The 17386-nt window shown below is 47.0% G+C and overlaps 1 protein-coding gene across 1 annotated transcript in view; it reads left to right on the top strand.

Moving 5' to 3' along the window:
* Positions 1-849: 849 nt before the first annotated feature.
* Positions 850-17386, top strand: part of CREB3L2 (cAMP responsive element binding protein 3 like 2) — a 90469-nt gene continuing 73932 nt past the window's right edge. The window contains exon 1 of the mRNA XM_077339871.1: positions 850-1278. Within this exon, the coding sequence (XP_077195986.1) occupies positions 1177-1278 (102 nt within the window). The 5' untranslated portion in view covers positions 850-1176. The remainder of the gene's footprint in view (positions 1279-17386) is intronic.

Consider the following 17386-nt stretch of genomic DNA (forward strand, 5'->3'; position numbering starts at 1 on the left):
GCAAATGCTGGCAGAGCCTCATGGGAATTGTAGTCCATGGACATCTGGAGGGCCACAGTTTGACTACCCCTGCTATAAATGATGTTACCTGTATCATTTCCTTATTTCATGTAAACTGCCCTGAGCCTTTGGGTGGGCAGTATATAAATTCAATCAATCAATCAATAGAAATGCACTTGTTCGCCTGGAGTTCAGTGGTCAGGGCGGGAGACAGGCGACTGCCCACGCCAGCTACCCAGATCGCCCAGCCTGTACAGACTCTTCTTCTTCATCAGTTTTATGACGCTTTGGTGGCCCAAGAAAGTCGGACTTTGTTCTCCCTTCCGCACCGAGTCCATCTGGAACGCGCATTCGACGCAAACCACCCCTGGCTCGGACGCCATGCCTTCTCCCCCCTCCCGGCCGCCCCAGGAGGCGATGTTCCCCAGCCGCAAGGCCATCTCCCCGAGCCTCTCCCGGAGGGGCTGCTTTGCATTTGGCTCCCGGGGAAGCAGGCGGGCCCGCAGCCGAGGCTGTATTCTTGTCGCTACGCCATTGGCTGCAGCGCACGCCAGTCGTCCAGCACCGCGGGTGGAACGTCGCTCGCGGCAGGTCATTGGCCGGAGAGGAAGCGTCCCGGGGAGAAGTGGGGAGCCTTCCCCCTCGGTGACGTCAGCGGGATTCCCCGCCTCCTAGCCACAGCTGGAGAGGCGCAGGGAGAGTCCGTGGAATTGGAAGGGGGGCGGGCAAGGCAAGCCATTCCCGGCTTTTGATTGGACGGCGAGCCTGGAGGGCGGCGGCCTTCTTTGCAGCCATTGGCTGGGAGGCGGGGGAGCGAAACTTTTGGTGGCGGTCGGTGGGCGGTCGGCGGCTGGGGGCTCAGTCTCAGGTTGGAAGAGCGGCGGGGAGGGTCCGGCGCCGGCTGGGGAAAGACGTGGGCGAGGATCGGCTGAGCTACTCCCTTGGCGCCGCCCGCAGAACCTTGGCCGTGAAGTCGCCCCCTTGACGCCCTTAGTTGCCTGATCCCCTTTTGGGGAGGGGAGGGGAGCCGTCCAGGTGGCGAGGGGCAGGGCCGGGGGGCTTGCCTGATGGGCTAGCGGAGCTCCCTTGGGCTTCAGCCGCCTGTTTCAAGGGTTGCCCCCCCCCAGGTGTTGAGTCCCACCCCCGACCCAGGGTGATTGGGGTTGCCAATCGGCCATGGAGCTGCTGGAAAGTGGGGAGCAGAACCTCTTGCAGTGGGATCGGAAGCTGAGCGAGCTGTCAGAACCGGTGGACTCCGATGCCCTGCTCTACAGCACGGTGAGGAGCGGCAGCTTTGGGGTCGGGGGGTATATATATATATGTGTGTGTGTGTGTTTGGGGGTCTGCCTAACGGTGGGCTCTGGGTAATCCCAAATGAACAGCAGGTCTGTTCCCCCATGTGAGCAACGGGGTCCTCCAGATGTCCATGGACTACAATTCCCATGAGCCCCTGCCAGCATTTGCTGGCAGGGGCTCATGGGAATTGTAGACCATGGACATCTGGAGGACCACAGGTTGACTACCCCTGATCTAAACTTTAGATTCAATTGAGTAGCCGTGTTGGTCTGAAGTAGCACAATAAAAACCAGAGTCCAGTAGCTGCTGGACTCTAACCTAAACTTTGAGAGGGGAGCGGCCGGAGAACTGTCTTTTTGGGGTGGAGGCAGAGGCGCTTGGGGCTCCTGCACATCTGGCTTCCCAGAGTTCCAGTCCTCTCGGGGCGGAGTTTCTTTGAAGTTGGGAGCCTGCCTGCCTGGAGCTGGCATCGGGCGGACCCTGGACTTGGCCGGGGTGTTCCCTTCTGCATTCTTTTCCCACTTGTGGAGCGAAGTCAGCCGAGCGCCCTCTGAACACTGGCGAGGGAGTGCGGGGCCCGACCGGAGTCTGGAGCGTGGGGGACCTCTTGAAGCAGCTGAAGCATTAAACATGGAGGAGAGAGAGTGGAATTTCAGCTGGAGGGGAAAGAGAGGCTGACGCAAGAAGGCAATTACTTGAATGCTCCTCTGGCTCTCCCAGGCAGTGGCAGCTTCATTTCCCCCAGAGGTTTCTTGTGGGGGAGGAGGGGGTGTTTACATTCGAAAAGTAGGACTCTTCCTATTTCTCGTCAAACAGAATTGTTGAGTAACAGTTTTGATTAGGCTTTTCCTTCCGGCCCATGCCTATATTAAGTTGTGAGCAGGAAAACAGCCGACTCTGTGAACTTAATAAGACTCTTGTTCTTTGTGTAAGCTGCAGAAGGGTCCGAACTTTGCACATCGGCCTCCTGGCCTCTTCCCCTCCTTCTTCTTCCATTTTCTACTAGTCCTCTATGAAAGGCTATCTGGATGGACGTACTTCCCAAAAATATTTGTGTGGTAACATTTTGGAAGGAAACATGAAGACAGCGGACCTTAGTGCCAGATGTTTTGTCTTGTTTTTCTTTTCCCTCTGCTTAAACAGCAGACAAGTAACTTTAAAGTTTGAGGTTAGAATATAAAATGTTACTCTGGGCTACCAAAATCCTAACACCTAAGGCAGAGTTACTCATATCATGTAGAGATTGACTTTCCCCCTTGAAATAAACCCGAAGGATTTGTTTGGGGGAGGGGTGACAATAGACCCAGAGATGAAGCACATCTGGAATTTGCAAAAAGTCTTTCATGTCTCAGTGGAGTAAAGAGAAAGTATATCTTTATCCCTGCAGATATATTGACAAAAACAGAACCTCTAAGTATATGTTAGCAGACATAAATGCCTTCTAGCTATCAGACAGATGCAAGATACCCAAACATCTGGCACAAGGTATACTTCATGGAAGCTATACATGAAGATGATTCCAAGAGCCCTGTAGCATAAAACATCCTTTCTGGACATTCTGGGAAAGAGGATAAGCATCAAAATTCTTAGAATATGTAAGCCGTAAAGGTATCCCCTGTGCAAGCATCAGGTCATGTCTGACCCTTGGGGCGACGCCCTCTAGCGTTTTCATGGCAGACTCAATACGGGGTGGTTTGCCAGTGCCTTCCCCAGTCATTACCGTTTACCCTCATTTTACCGACCTTGGAAGGATGGAAGGCTGAGTCAACCTTGAGCCAGCTGCTGGGATGGAACTCCCAGCCTTATGGGCAGAGCTTCAGACGGCATTCCTGCTGCCTTACCACTCTGCGCCACAAGCCTTACTGGCTGTTATTGTTTGACTGTTTCTATGCCTTATTTATAATCTGCCTTTCTTACTTGGACTCAAGACATATTATAGGGAGTGAGTCAAAACAATTTGAAGATTGGACATTCAGCGAAGAATGCAATAGAACTTGGTCTGTAGAATCAACCAGAATTCTGAAAACAGAACTGAAACCAAGCATAAGGATTAGCGGGACACAGTAAAGGATGCAAAAGTCCATAGTAGCGTTCTTGTTTCCAAAAGCTATGGACCCCAGTCCCTAATAATTTTTTCTGAGTGACTTTGTGAATTATTTCTTGTTACCCTATTCAGAGTTATTCATGAGACTGGACATCTTCTTGACCACTTTAGCTAGGCTGTTCCACAAGTTGGGAGCCACAATGGAGAAGGCTCATAGAATTGGGAGGGACCTCCAGGGTCATCTAGTCCAGGGGTAGATGCTTTGACCTGTGGTCCTCCAGATGTCCATGGACTACAATTCTCATGAGCCCCTGCCAGCATTTGCTGGCAGGGGCTCATGGGAATTGTGGTCCATGGACATCTGGAGGACCACAGGCTGACTACCCCTGCTATAAGGGTTTCCTGAATGGGTGGAAGTTAATTCATTTTTAATATATTTAAAAAATTTGTTAAACACTTATTGTGCATTCTTCCCCCCACCCCAAAACAGGCAATGATGGGCATGCACACAGCTCTGTTTCCCAACCCTACTCTGCCTGATTGCAACACTTCTGGGGTTTCTCAAAACCTGAAGAATGTTTCAGGGGTTTCTGATGGTAAAAAAGTTGAGAAAGGCTGCAACAGAAGATTCCCTGTACCTAAGAGTCAAATACTGGGCCCCATATGGATAAACAAATAGGAATAACAGGGCATGATGTAGAATTCTGTCACTAAACCTGGGCTACAGCCATCCTGAAAGCTAATTGTGATATCTGCACTTCCCTGACATATCATCACTAAAAATAATAATTTATAAATCCTGGGCAGAGTTCTCTCTCACTCTCTGTATGTGTGTGTGAGTATGTATGTATGTGTAGGGATGATCGAGCAGAGGAGAGCAAGCCCAAGTCGGTGTGGCAAGAAGGAGGAAGCAGGTGAGCAAAGGGAGGCAAGTCAATGTAGTCAGGAGGCAAGTGGGCAGTGGCAATCCAGTGGGGGTAGGAGGATCCTGAACTGGGAAGGAGAAATTTCGTCTCCAATGCAGGCTTCTCAAGAGTGCGTGCTTGCTTGCTTTGCCTATTGCTTATCTCTTGTATTTTGTGCCTACCAGTTGTAAGTACAGGGAACGTAATTATTTATCTCTACAGTCAAAGACATTCTCAAAGCATCTAACACACAGGCATATACTCAGAAGGGTAAATCTAAAAGTAGTGCTACTTGGGTTCCCATTCATGTATACACAAGTGTTTTTTCCAAATAGAATGTTTATTCCAAATGAAACGATTTTGTTGAAGGACAATCACAGGGGCTGATTGAAGTTTAAAGAAAATGGAACATTGCATTGGTGAGAACCAGACTAGGAGAGTTGAACCAAGGCATCATGACAGTGCACCTGCTCCTTCTTGGAGGGTACTGAGAGAATTTCATTGGGAAACCTTAACCTATCCACCTTACAGCCCTAATCTTGCCCCTTCAAGACTCCCTTTTGTCCCCAAAACTCAAAGAATATTCAAAGGAGTGTGGTTTGAGTCTTTGATGTGGTGTCAATTGAAGACCGCAGAATTCTTTGGGCAAGGGTTAGAGAGATGGAAACTCCACCTTCACATGTGCATAGCCTAGAGAGAATATACTGAGAAACAATAGTTTCACATTTTGGTATTTTTGTTTAATAAAGGCTTCTATGATTTTGCACCCATACTTTTTGACTTAAATACCTTCATGTGCGTATATGTGTGTGTGTGTGTGCATTGCAATCATATACTGAATGGTGCAGCAGATGGCTAGATGTTCCACCAGGAAAGCGGGCTGGTGGGCAAGGAAGTGTGATTGAGCAGCTAGGTCTCACATGGCCCTTGAGGGCAGCTGATCTTCCTTTGGCCAGCATCATGAGGCACAACTGTAACCCCATGTTACAACCTCAAGGCAGCTGCATGTAACATTCTTTCTAGAGAGTCTTGTAACAGGCTGGTGAAAGCTTGGCTGCAGGTGAAAGCCAGTCTGATGTATCAGGTGTAAGCCTTGCTAAGTGTTTCCAAGGGTATTTTTTTATATGGGAGTGTATTGTAGTCTGTGCCCAAGACTAGGCCTGCCAGAGAAGGCAGCCAGGATTCAAGCTGGAAGATTCAAGCTGCAGCCTCTTTCCAAGATGGAATTGTCAGAAAGTTCTCCAGGGTTTTCAGTACGTGGAAGGGGTTCCATGGTTGAAGAAACATGCTGAGCTGCTGTCACTGGCTTTTGCAAGTGAAGGGTTTAAGAGTCTTGGGGTTGGAAAGAAGGAATGGCTTGAATCGATGGAGAGGCTAGATTCAGGAGGGACAAAAGGAAACACTACCTTACACAGAGAGGGATTAAAATGCAGAATTTTCTGCCAGAGGATGCAGTGATGGCCACTGGAATAAACAGCTTTAAAAGGGGATTAGATAGAATGATGGAGGACCCATCAGTGGCTGCTAGTCATGGTGATTGGGGGGGGGGAGGCCTCCATATTCAGAGTCAGTAGACCTCTGAATTCCAGAGGCAGGAGGCAAAATGAGAGGAAGACTTCTGTCTCTGTGCCTTGTTGGCCATCCAGAGTTGGCCATCCTGTGAGAATGATGGATTAAATCAAGCATTGGTCTGATCCAGCAGGGTTCTTTTTGTGTTCTTATTAGACTCCTATCACCCATGGAGACAGTTCACATACCCATGGTCTGTTCCTGTATGTGAAAAAAAGGGAGTAAAGTCAGGAACCTGAAGGTTGAGCAACAAAATAGATTAAGATTAAAATACAAATATTTATTAGAAAGTGCACATTAAGATTAAAATCAACCTTAAAACCGAAGAATCAGAGGCCGTGCGGTCTTGTGTGTGGTATGACCATAGGGCAAATGTGTTTCGACACAGTGGGTCTTCCTCAGTGGTCAAATAAAATATATGCATACATATAATGGTAAAAGATTACAATAAGGCCTGTTTGGTGGCATGAGACTAATAAAATGTGTATCTCCTAACAATATATAAATACATCAAACGTGGAGTTTGCAATTAAAAATCAAAGAAGTCAAGAACCTCCATTTTCTTCCTGCCAGCTTTCCTCATTATCCAACTTTCACACCTATATGGAGTAATGGGGACTACTGTAGCATGAGTTATTTTAATCCTGGTTACCAGCAACACATTCTTAAGGATCTTTTCTAGCTCCATCCGTACTGCCCTCTCCAATCTCATACTCCTTCTGGCTTCTTGGTTTCAGTCTCCCTTTTGGTTGATGACTGAGCCAAGGAATTTGTTGTTAGGTGCAAAGTTGTGTCCGACCCATCGCGACCCCATGGACAATGATCCTCCAGGCCTTCCTGTCCTCTACCATTCCCCGGAGTCCATTTAAGTTTGCACCTACTGCTTCAGTGACTCCATCCAGCCACCTCATTCTCTGTCGTCCCCTACTTCTTTTGCCCTCGATCGCTCCCAGCATTAGGCTCTTCTCCAGGGAGTCCTATTCCTTGAGCCAAGGAATAGAAAACCTTTAATAATTTTCAGCTTCTTCATCATCAGACTTAAAGTTCTGTAAATCCCCATCAGTCATTGTTTTTGTCTTATTGATGTCCAGCTCCAGTCCAACTTTGGCACTTTCTGCTTTAACTTTCATCAGGAGCCGTTTGAAGTCTTCACTGTTTTCCACCAGCTTTTAGCTGATGTTGTAGTGGCGGTGAATCCTGCCTCTGTTCTGAATAGGCACCCTGTTTTCTGAGTGCTGGATGTATTTGCTTGACTCCCAAAGGTAATCTGAACAGCCTTTGAAAGCTGTTGTGAATAGGGCCAGTCTTCTTACTCCTCCTAACAGGCAAATGAAAGTGAGGAAAGATGCTGAGGGACTTTGTTGATGGATACTCCTGAACTAGACCTTTCCCCCCTCCTTTGCCCTCTGAATTGAAATTCGGGAGTGGGGGGGAGGGAGCTACAAAAACTGCCTGTTTAAAGTAGCTGCTCCAGTCTTAAAAGGTAAAGGTATCCCCTGTGCAAGGACCGAGTCATGTCTGACCCTTGGGGTGATGCCCTCTAGCGTTTTCATGGCAGACTCAATACGGGGTGGTTTGCCAGTGCCTTCCCCAGTCATTACCATTTACCCCCCAGCAAGCTGGGTACTCATTTTACTGACTTCGGAAGGATGGAAGGCTGAGTCAACCTTGAGCTGGCTGCTGGGATCGAACTCCCAGCCTCATGGACATTGCTTCAGACAGCATTTCTGCAGCTTACTACTCTGAGCCAGTCTTATTTATATATTATTTATTCTGCTTCATTTGTATCCTTCCTTTCCCCACAATGGTCACTCCAAGCATCTTACATTATGCCCCCTGTCTAATTAAAATAATCCATAACCAAGCTCTGTCAAATCCAAGGCCAACTATTGGTTTTTAGTGATTTCAGCTGTGCCACGTGAGAAAGATGTAAATTCAAGGCTTCTTAATTGTAATGTCTATCATCATAGTTCAATGACATGTTCACATTTTTGGACTGATATAAATAGCTGGCACTCAACTATGTCCTGTTTGCCTTTAGTATTTTAGGGAAGACTCTAGGTTTGCACAGCGTCCCCAGTGGTGAGGAGGTGACACTGCAAGGGAGGGATGGCCAGACTGCTGTGGCTCCAGTAAAGGGAGGAGATACTCAAAACAGGCTAGGCTAGGGCCCCCAATGTGGTACCAAGTGCTTTTGGAAAGTGGGCAGGGCCACATGGAGCTTTTGCCTAACAAGAGTCCTGATTGGCTACTAGAGATTTGATTGGCTGTGCAGATTTTTAATAATGTTGTTTTGGCAGCAGCTGCTGCTGTAACACGATGCTGATAATGATTTTATTATTTATTTCATTCATATGCCGTCCTTCCCTGTGGCTCAGGGCTGCTCACAAGGCGTACATGCTGATGGTATAAATAACAGAAAGTTTAAGATAAGATTGCAATTGTTTAAAAATAAATAGCGCCAGTTCCATGTGAAACATCTGTTTTGAGGGGATGGGGAACGGTGAGTTCCAGTTGAAATAAATGGGTGCATTTGGATGGGGAGGCTAGCCGATGTTAACAGGAGCCCTCAGGCCTCAACCTTAGACCTGGCAGAACAGCTCTGTCTCTTAAACCCAGTAGGATCTTAAAGTGTTCTGCAGGGCTTAAGAGAGAGAGCTGTTCCACCAGGAATACTTTAAGGTCCCGCAGGGCTTGGATCTCATTAGGTAGAGTGTTCCACCAGATCAGCTTTATTTCTTCAGGGCCAGTGATCCTTTTTGGTCCTGGCCCCAACCTGGTGGAATGAGCTCCCAGGAGGGCTGAGAGCCCTGAAGGAACTGCCCCAGTTCCGCAGGGCCTGTAAGACGGAGCTCTTCCGCCAGGTTGAGGCCGGGGCAATTAGATCACGGCTCTTCCCTGAGCAAGCCAGGCTGTCAGGCTACCCTCATGCTGTGTTCCCGCAGAGGTTTTTGCTATGAAACCTATAGGGTGGGGGAGGGTGGAATTTTACTGGTTTTTATTGGCATATTTCATATGCCAGCTATTTGCTCTGCTTCTTGCAGCAGCTGTTTTGTGGCAGCCATTTTGTGGCCAGAATTCCAAAGGTACCCTTAAGCTGGAAAAGAAGTTGTGGACTTTTGGCCTAGGATTTCAGCAGTGGCCACAAAGTCTGCCTCAGTTGTCCCTCTGGAGCAGCCTATGGTCCGTGTATCTCCCTCGCTTTTGGATGCTGCTGTTCTGACACACAGGTAACTAACGTTCCGGCCATTTCCACCAATGTATATTGGAACATGCTCTGCAACTCTGTGGAAACAAAGTCTTCTGTTTGTCAGAACACTCACATTTAATCTCTCCGGGCTTCATTCTTTTCCTTTGCCTTCAGCATTAGTTGTTGATGTCAGCAGTGTAAAGAACCACAGTTGCTGTCTCAGCTACTGCAGAGGTGTGCTAGTCACAGAGGGTATGAATCCAGGTGCAGGATTTTAACATGCCACTCAGGGAATGGGTTGGGTTTGGAAGCATGAATTTCTAAGTGTGAGGTGTCTCTTTCTAATCTCTCAGGAATCTGGCCGTTTATCTGCTTTGTTTTTATATACTGGAATGTTTTTGCATGATGATGGCGAATGAACATTTTAGAAATCCATTTGGGTTCCATTTTTAGAGATGTTCCACATGTGCGACTTCTTGGTGCACCTGTTAATATTTTTATTTTTAAAAATGTATCATTCTTTTACTCAAATAGATCAGTTGGAAGCACAAGTAGTTTAGGTTTGGGCAGCAGATTTGGGGCTGAGTAAGCGTGGGCACAGATTTTACATCTAACACAAGTCGCGAACTGGCATATTTCTCAAGCTATTGTGGGCTGTGGAAGGGCATCTGCTTGACAGCGTGCCCCAGGTTCTCCTGGCATTACCCATTAAAAGGTCCATGCAGTTTGTGATGTGGAAGACATCTGCTCGAGCCACTCTGAATACACCTAACTGGGGTTTTAACTGTGTTAGTATTGTATTTTATTATAGTATTTTATTTTATTGTGTTATATGTTTTTGCTGCTGTGAACCACCCCAAGCCCATATAGGGAAGGGAAGCATAGAAGTTTAATAACAATAACTTTTAGATGACAGGTCCCTGTGTACTTTGTCATTGTATATAAAAAAATGCAACAACCAACCTTATTAAAAAACTCAACCCTTGCATATGCTTTTTGTGTGGCAGGTTTCCCATTTCATGGCTTAACTAAATGTCACACGTGTTTGCTTTACTCAGTTATTATTAACTAGGTAAATGTTCTTGTTTAACAGTCTTTAAGGAGACTGACAAACTTTTTTTCCGGATGACCTACCTAGTTTAGGGCCAGTTCAGCAGTTTGGAGTTAAATTGTTTTTAAACGTTTTCTTTTTCTGATTGTCACCTGGATTCATGTTATTTTGGTTAATTTAGAGATTATGTGTGTGTGATTAATGATTAATGATTAATTTTGTTCTGTGATGTCTTGTATTTCAGTTGCGTATAACTTTTTGCGACTCAGTATAACTCTAATGTCACAATGAGGTCCGTATCCCAATCTGCTTTCAGGCTTTTAACGTCTAACTACACTATAACTCATTGCACAAAGTCGCTTCTTAACATCTTTTTCTTTCTTCTGTGTGCTGGCGATCCAAGTACAAAACCCAAGTTAGTGACTTGTCGATCTACAAACATCTTTTGGTATTATATCACGTTCTCAAGAAAAAAATATTGGGGATTGCAGTCTTAGTTAAGAAAATTAGAGGTGGTAACCTTTCCCCTTCCCTGACTATCTTTTCTAGGGTATCCCCAAGGAGAAGAACATACTATTACACAAGCTGTAATGTGGATTGCCCCTGTGGAACAATAAACATGACCAGTGTGTCTGTATTTGCACCCCCTTATATTCCTGTAATGTGATAAAGGCACAACGTGCCGTGTTGAGTTGTGTAACGGTGATCTTTTGTTGGGCTGCTATACCTGTCCACCCTATTCTGACATATTGATTGCGGAGGAAATGTTTGCTTGCTGCCTTGTTTACAAGGCAATCAAAAAGCAGGTTCCTTCTAACCAGGAACTGGTAAATGTCAGAGGATTACCTGAGCCCTGGGAATCCACCTCTGTGACGTTTTACTGGCTTTCATTAACGTCCTTTGGAAGTGCAACGTCTGTTTTGCGTATTATAGATTTGTCTAGGGGCTGACAGCTCTTTAATTTTTTTTTTTGAGAGGATTGCTGAAGGGAAAACTGGAGCGATGTTTGACATGCTCTTAAGCATGACAGTTTATATGACGAGCAGTAAAATGTAGTCATTGTCGGACCACGACTCTGTTCAGATCCTCACTCCCATGCAACTGACTGGTCCAAGGTTTTATCTACACAGGATAGTTATGAAAATAGAATGGGGGGTTGCCATGTGTGTGTGTGTGGGGGGAACCCCATCTATGACACCATGAGCTCCTCGGGGGGGGGGGGAAGGGGGGAAGTTGAGCATATAAGGGGTTAAATAATTCTTTACAGAGTTGAAAGGGATTATACTTAACATTAAGACTGTAAGAAGAGCCTGTTGGATCAGATTAGTGGTCCATCTAGGCTAGCATTCTGAGTCACACGGCAGCCAAGCCGCTGCCTTGGAAGGCCAAACAAACAGAGGCCAAGGCCCCTCACTGCGGCGGCCTCCCAGCACGATTGATAGATTGATTGTATTTCTATGCTGCCCTCCCATAAGGCTCAGGGCGGTTCACATAAAACACAGAGATATACATTGCAGTCATAACAACAACCGTAACAGTGGGAACCAGAATTGAGTAACAGTATTATAATAGATAACAGTACAATAATAACTTTCTAAACAAGAATCTGGAGGGAGGTCAGTTGGGTTCAGGACGTGGGAGGGATGCTGGGGGGGGCAGCAGGTGATATTGTGTCCGTCAACTTCAACCGAATATCTGATGGAAGAGCTCACTTTTGCAGGCCCTGTGGAATTGTGGAAGTTCAGGAAGGGCCCTGATCTCTTTGGGGAGCTTGTTCTTACAGGTGGGGGCCAGGACAGAGAAGGCTCTGGCCCTGGTTGAGGCCCCTACGTGCTTCTTTGGAGCCAGGGATCATCAGCCAGTTGGAGGTGACAGAGCATAAGGCTCTTTAGCGGGAACTGGCAGAGAGGCGGTCTTTCAGATATACTGGACCTAGACTGCATATGGTGTTGAAGGTGAATATCAGAACCTTAAGCCTGATCTGGAATTCAACTGGGAGCCAGTGGAGTTGTTGGAGGGCAGGCCGGATGTAGGACCTCCATGGAATATTTGTAAGGATCCTGACGGCAGCATTCTGGACCAGTTGCAGTTTCACAATCAAGGTTAAGGGAAGGCCTATGTAGAACAAGTTGCAGAAGTCTAGTCTAGAGGTGATAGTCCCATGGATCACTGTGTCTAGATGTTCTGGGGCCAAGAAGGGCACTAGTAGCCTGGCTTGGTGCAGATGGAAGAAAGGCTGCTATGTTGTTCTTGTGACCCGTACCTCCATGGAAAGGGAGTTTCAGACGACTCTGATTGAGCCACCTCTTCACCAGTTCCAGGCTATGGATTCAGGGGAAGAATCAGATGCCTGGAATTGGTGAAATGTTCCAGAATTTACTGTGTTTCCTCATAGGGAACAATCAGGAATGTATATTAAATGTGTAGCTAGACACATATTTTGGGGAAAGAGTGGAGCTGAACATGTGGCATCTCCCCCTCCCCACAACTTCCTCTTAGGGTTGTAAGTGTCCTGCATTGTGCAGGGGGTTGGACTAGATGACCCAGGAGATCCCTTCAAATTCTATGATTCTATGAAAATTCTGGTCCCTGTTGGGTGGTGCTAGGAGGACACATTGCACTGCCTGGAACATCCTGAAACACTTTTGTTGAATTCACCCCCCCCCCTTATTGTTTTGAGTAAGTTTCTTTGGCTTCCCTTGTTGTGTCTTTGCCACCAAAAGTTCAGAGTAGAAATTGTTCTTTGAGATGAGCTGGGGAAACTTTGAGCTTTCCTTATCACTTCAGATAAATTACCCAGAAAAAAGCTGTTCAACCTTACCAGGCAATCTGCAATGGCCCTTGGCTCTGTCTTCAGATAAGGTCTGTCTGAAGAGCTTATCTCCTTGAAGGTGCTTCCTTGGGGCTCCCAGTATATATATCTGTATGTTCTGAAAACGCTGTGTTCTTTCTGTGCCCATATTCATTAAACAAAACTCTGTTCTTACTGCCAAAGTTGGGTGCCAAAGAGTCCTGAGAGAACTGTTTTGCAAGAACAGCTCAACTGTGACTAGCCCAAGGTCACCCAGCTGGCTGCATGTGAATGACCGGGGAATCAAATCCAATTCTCCAGACTGAGGCTGCCATTCAACCTTTACCCCATGCTGGCTTTCCAGAAAAGAATAAATCGATCTCTATGAAATGTGAACTCATTTTGTGACATTTCCAATTATCTGGTTCAAATTTTTCCGTTGGCATAGGCTCTTTTGGCGTGGCCCTTAAAAAGTAAATATCGTTAATCCTGGGCAAGTTTATAGCTAATTGCTGGAAGCTCTTAAAACTTGCAATGGCCAAGGGTAGATAGGTCAAAGGCTGGGCTGCCGCATGGCTGATGTCTCCATTTTCCCTTAAGGCAGCTCAAGGGGAAGCGGAAGAATATTCCAAGGGTGATGTGTAATTGGGGCCTTAGAAGCAGGGCTGGGAGGACAGTCTTCCCTCAGTGGTGGCTGAGAAGGCCAGGGAGTTATCTCTTGATGTCCTGAGAATCCACTCAATCTCCCTGACCTGGAAATTGCAACTAGTACAGAACGCAGCAGCACAGGTCCTCAAAAGCAGGGGTAGTCAACCTGTGGTCCTCCAGATGTCCATGGGCTACAATCTCCGTGAGCCCCTGACAGTGTTTGCTGGCAGGGGCTTATGGGTATTGTAGTCCATGAACATCTGGAGGACCACAGGTTGACTACCCCTGCTCAATAGAACACCTTGGAAGGCTCATATCTGATCTGTACTCAGGCAGCTGCACTGGCATTTGGCTGGATTCTGGATCAAGTTCAAAGAATTGGCATTAACCTTTAAGGCCATTCACGGTCTGGGCCTGATGTACCTGAGGGACTGTCTAGCTTATTATATTCCCTGAAGGGTGCTTCACTCCACCTATGTGAATGGGCTTGTGATCCCTGGCCTGAGAGATGTATGCTTGGCCTCAACCACGGCCAGGACCTTCTGGAATGAGCTCCCGGAAGAGCTGCAGGCCCTGCAGGAGTTGCCACAGTTCCCAGTGACCTCACAAATGGTAGAGAGAATTTTCAAACATACCTGCTATATACCTATAATAAAATTCCCTGATCATTGTGTGAAATATCCTGATGAATGGGACCACCGAATCAGCAGGGCAGTTTTCGTGATATTACGGATTTCCTAATAGCCAGCATGCTGTAGGGGTTACAGTGTCAGACTAGGAACTGGGAAAATGAGGTTCAAATCCCCACTTTTGCCATGGAAGCTTGTTGAGTGACTTTGGAGCAGTCATGCATTCTCAGCCTAGCCTACCTCACAGGGTTGTTGTGAGGATAAAAGAGAGGAGAGGAGAGGAGAATGATACGATGTAAGCCGCTTTCAGGCCCCATCAGACTTGGAACCAGGAAAATGAGGTTCAAATTCTCACTTGTGCCATGGAAGCTTGCTGAGTGACTTTGGGGCGGTCACGCACTCTCAGCCTAGCCTACCTCACAGGGTTGTTGTGAGGATAAAAGAGAGGAGAATGACATGATGTAAGCCGCTTTCAGTCCCCATTCGGGTGAAAGGCAAGATATAGATGAGGTAAATAACTTTTGCCCTCTGATGGGCACATGGTATCAAAGCTACATCTTGCTGTGTGTGTATAAACATTGTACAAATAAGAATAGGCAGTGCTAGAAGAGGTTCCTTCCCCCATGAGGGGGGAGGGAATCTTCTGGTCAATTTGCATTTGTTCCACATTCAAGCAACTCTTGATATGATTCATGGATGACTAATGCTGCTTCTCACTGGCCCTGATCCTTTGCTCCCGAGCTGATGAAGGTTTCTGGGTTTTCCAGCAGTTGGGAGCACAACTGATGCCATTTAGGCAGCTTTCCGAAATATTTTACAACTATCCCCTGTGGTAAGCTAGACAAAAGGACCCGGTCTCCATTTCAGAGTCAAACTTCTCTTTCCAGCTGGGCTATCAGGCAGCTGTGAACCCAAAGCACAGTTTTGTGGAGAAAATGTCCGAACATAAATTTATTTGCTGCTTGTTGTCCTGCTGTTGTAAGGCGGAGGCAGGTCTCCCAAGCATCGCCTTGAGAGCAAAGGCTATAAATTCAGGGTGAGAACTGCTGAAGTTAGAGGTAACCTGGACCCCCCCCCCCCACCACGAAGAATATTTCCAGTGGGAACAAAATCTCTAGATTTGGAACTATTAAAGTTAAAGGTATCCCCTGTGCAAGCACCGAGTCGTGTCTGACCCTTGGGGTGACGCCCTCTAGCATTTTCATAACAGACTCAATACCTTTTGGTTTGCCAGTGCCTTCCCCAGTCATTACCGTTTACCCCCCAGAAAGCTGGGTACTCATTTTACCTATGCCATTATTTAAGGAACTGGGAACACCAGCTCAAATAAGGGAAATAGCTGCAGTTTCCCTAGATGTTCTCAGTGGAGAGGCCAGGGGAAGGGACGATACCCAGAAAGCCGTATCGCTTCCACAATGAGCAGCTCCTTCCTTATTAATGAGGCAGCGGCTGGCTTCCTGACGCACATCTGTTGCTCTCCTCTCGAGGTAACGCTATCTGACTTGGCTGGTTTATCTGTGTCAGTGGTACTGTTCCCCTCTCCGGTTTCTGACGGCCGCAGTTTCTTTTCTCTGCTGTGTGCCCTCTCTCGTCTCTCGGTGCTCCTCCCAGCTGTGATTGTGATCTGAACTGGCTGAAAGCACGCATCCTGAGGAGGCTGGGGGCTGGCACACACTATTCTGAGATGAAAACAGACTTCGTATAGCGAAGATGGTAAGGAAGGCTAAGCGCTCCCACAGGGCCTGCAAAAGGGAGCTCCTCCGCCAGGCATTTGGTTGAGGTCGACCCAAGCCATCACTTCCAATTGGCCCCCAAGCCCCCCTCCTCCTACTATGACTGCTGTGAAGCTACCTAACCCACTGGGTCTCAGTAAGAGTTGAGCTGAGATTCCTTTGCAATTCCATTATTCTCTCATGTTATTGTTATTATCATGTTTTTGTTGTTAACAGCCAGTTTGGCGTAGTGGTTAGGAGTGCGGACTTCTAATCTGGCATGCCGGGTTCGATTCTGCACTCACCCACATGCAGCCAGTTGGGTGACCTTGGGCTCGCCACAGCACTGATAAAACTGTTCTGACCGAGCAGTGATATCAGCACTCTTTCAGCCTCACCTACCCCACAGGGTGTCTGTTGTGGGGAGAGGAATGGGAAGGCGACTGTAAGCCACTTTGAGACTCCTTCGGGTAGAGAAAAGCGGCATATAAGAACCAACACTTCTTCTTCAGTAATCTCAGGGCTCTCTCAGCCTCACCCACCTCACAGGGTGTCTGTTGTGGGGAGAGGAAAGGGAAGGCGACTGTAAGCCACTTTGAGCCTCATTCGGGTAGGGAAAAGCGGCATATAAGAACCAACTCTTCTTCTTCTTCTTAAAATGTTATTATTGTTATCACCTGTCGTTACCATATGCTATCTGTATCTTTTTCCTTTTCCCTGTAAACCGCCCTGAGCCTTCGGGGAGGGCGGTATATAAATACAATAAATAAATAAATAAATAAATAAATATTTTTCACTTGCAGCAACACTTGGCGTAGGGGAAGGGACCCAAGCAAGAGCCAGTGATACTGCTAGATGTGCTAATGTGACTGTACTTCACTCTCACAGCCTTGCATGGTTCCTGGAGTCCTGCCTCTTCTCTTAAGAAGCTCGCTGGCTTCTTCCCTCCAGCTCTTAAACTTTCCAACTCCCCAGTCTCTTCCTGTACAAAAAGCAAGGACCACCACCAGATATAGAAAATGCGATATTCATGCATTTACCTACAATTAACAAAAGGCCTTTTCATCGAGCGAGCGAGAGCGAGCCAGTTGGCGCCTGGTTGGCCCTCCAGATGTGAGATTCCATTGTGTGCTGCTGACACCACACTATGGCTTTTCTCCGCCAGCAGCTGGAAAGTTTTGCTCATGCATCACTCCCTAAAGGCAATAGTCCACAGCAGAAAAATAAGTCAGGCTGTGCAATGTGGTTGAAAAAACCACACACACACGGGTTTGCAAGAAGGCAAAGCTTGGATCTGCACTTCCCCAGGGTTGGTGCTCAGATCTCTAAAGTTCTGTATTTAGGTAGGAAAAACCAAATACACCAATATTAAATGGGGTAGACTTGTCTTGGCAGTAACATGTGCGAAAAGGATCTAGGAGTTTTACTAGACCATACATTGAACATGAGTCAGCAGTGTGACTTGGTGGCTAAGAAGGCAAATGGGGTTTGGGGCTGTATCAAACGGAGTATCGTGTCTAGATCACGGGAGGTGATGGTACCACTATACTC

The sequence above is a fragment of the Paroedura picta genome, chromosome 5, assembly GCF_049243985.1.
Source record: "Paroedura picta isolate Pp20150507F chromosome 5, Ppicta_v3.0, whole genome shotgun sequence".
Classification (NCBI taxonomy): domain Eukaryota; kingdom Metazoa; phylum Chordata; class Lepidosauria; order Squamata; family Gekkonidae; genus Paroedura; species Paroedura picta.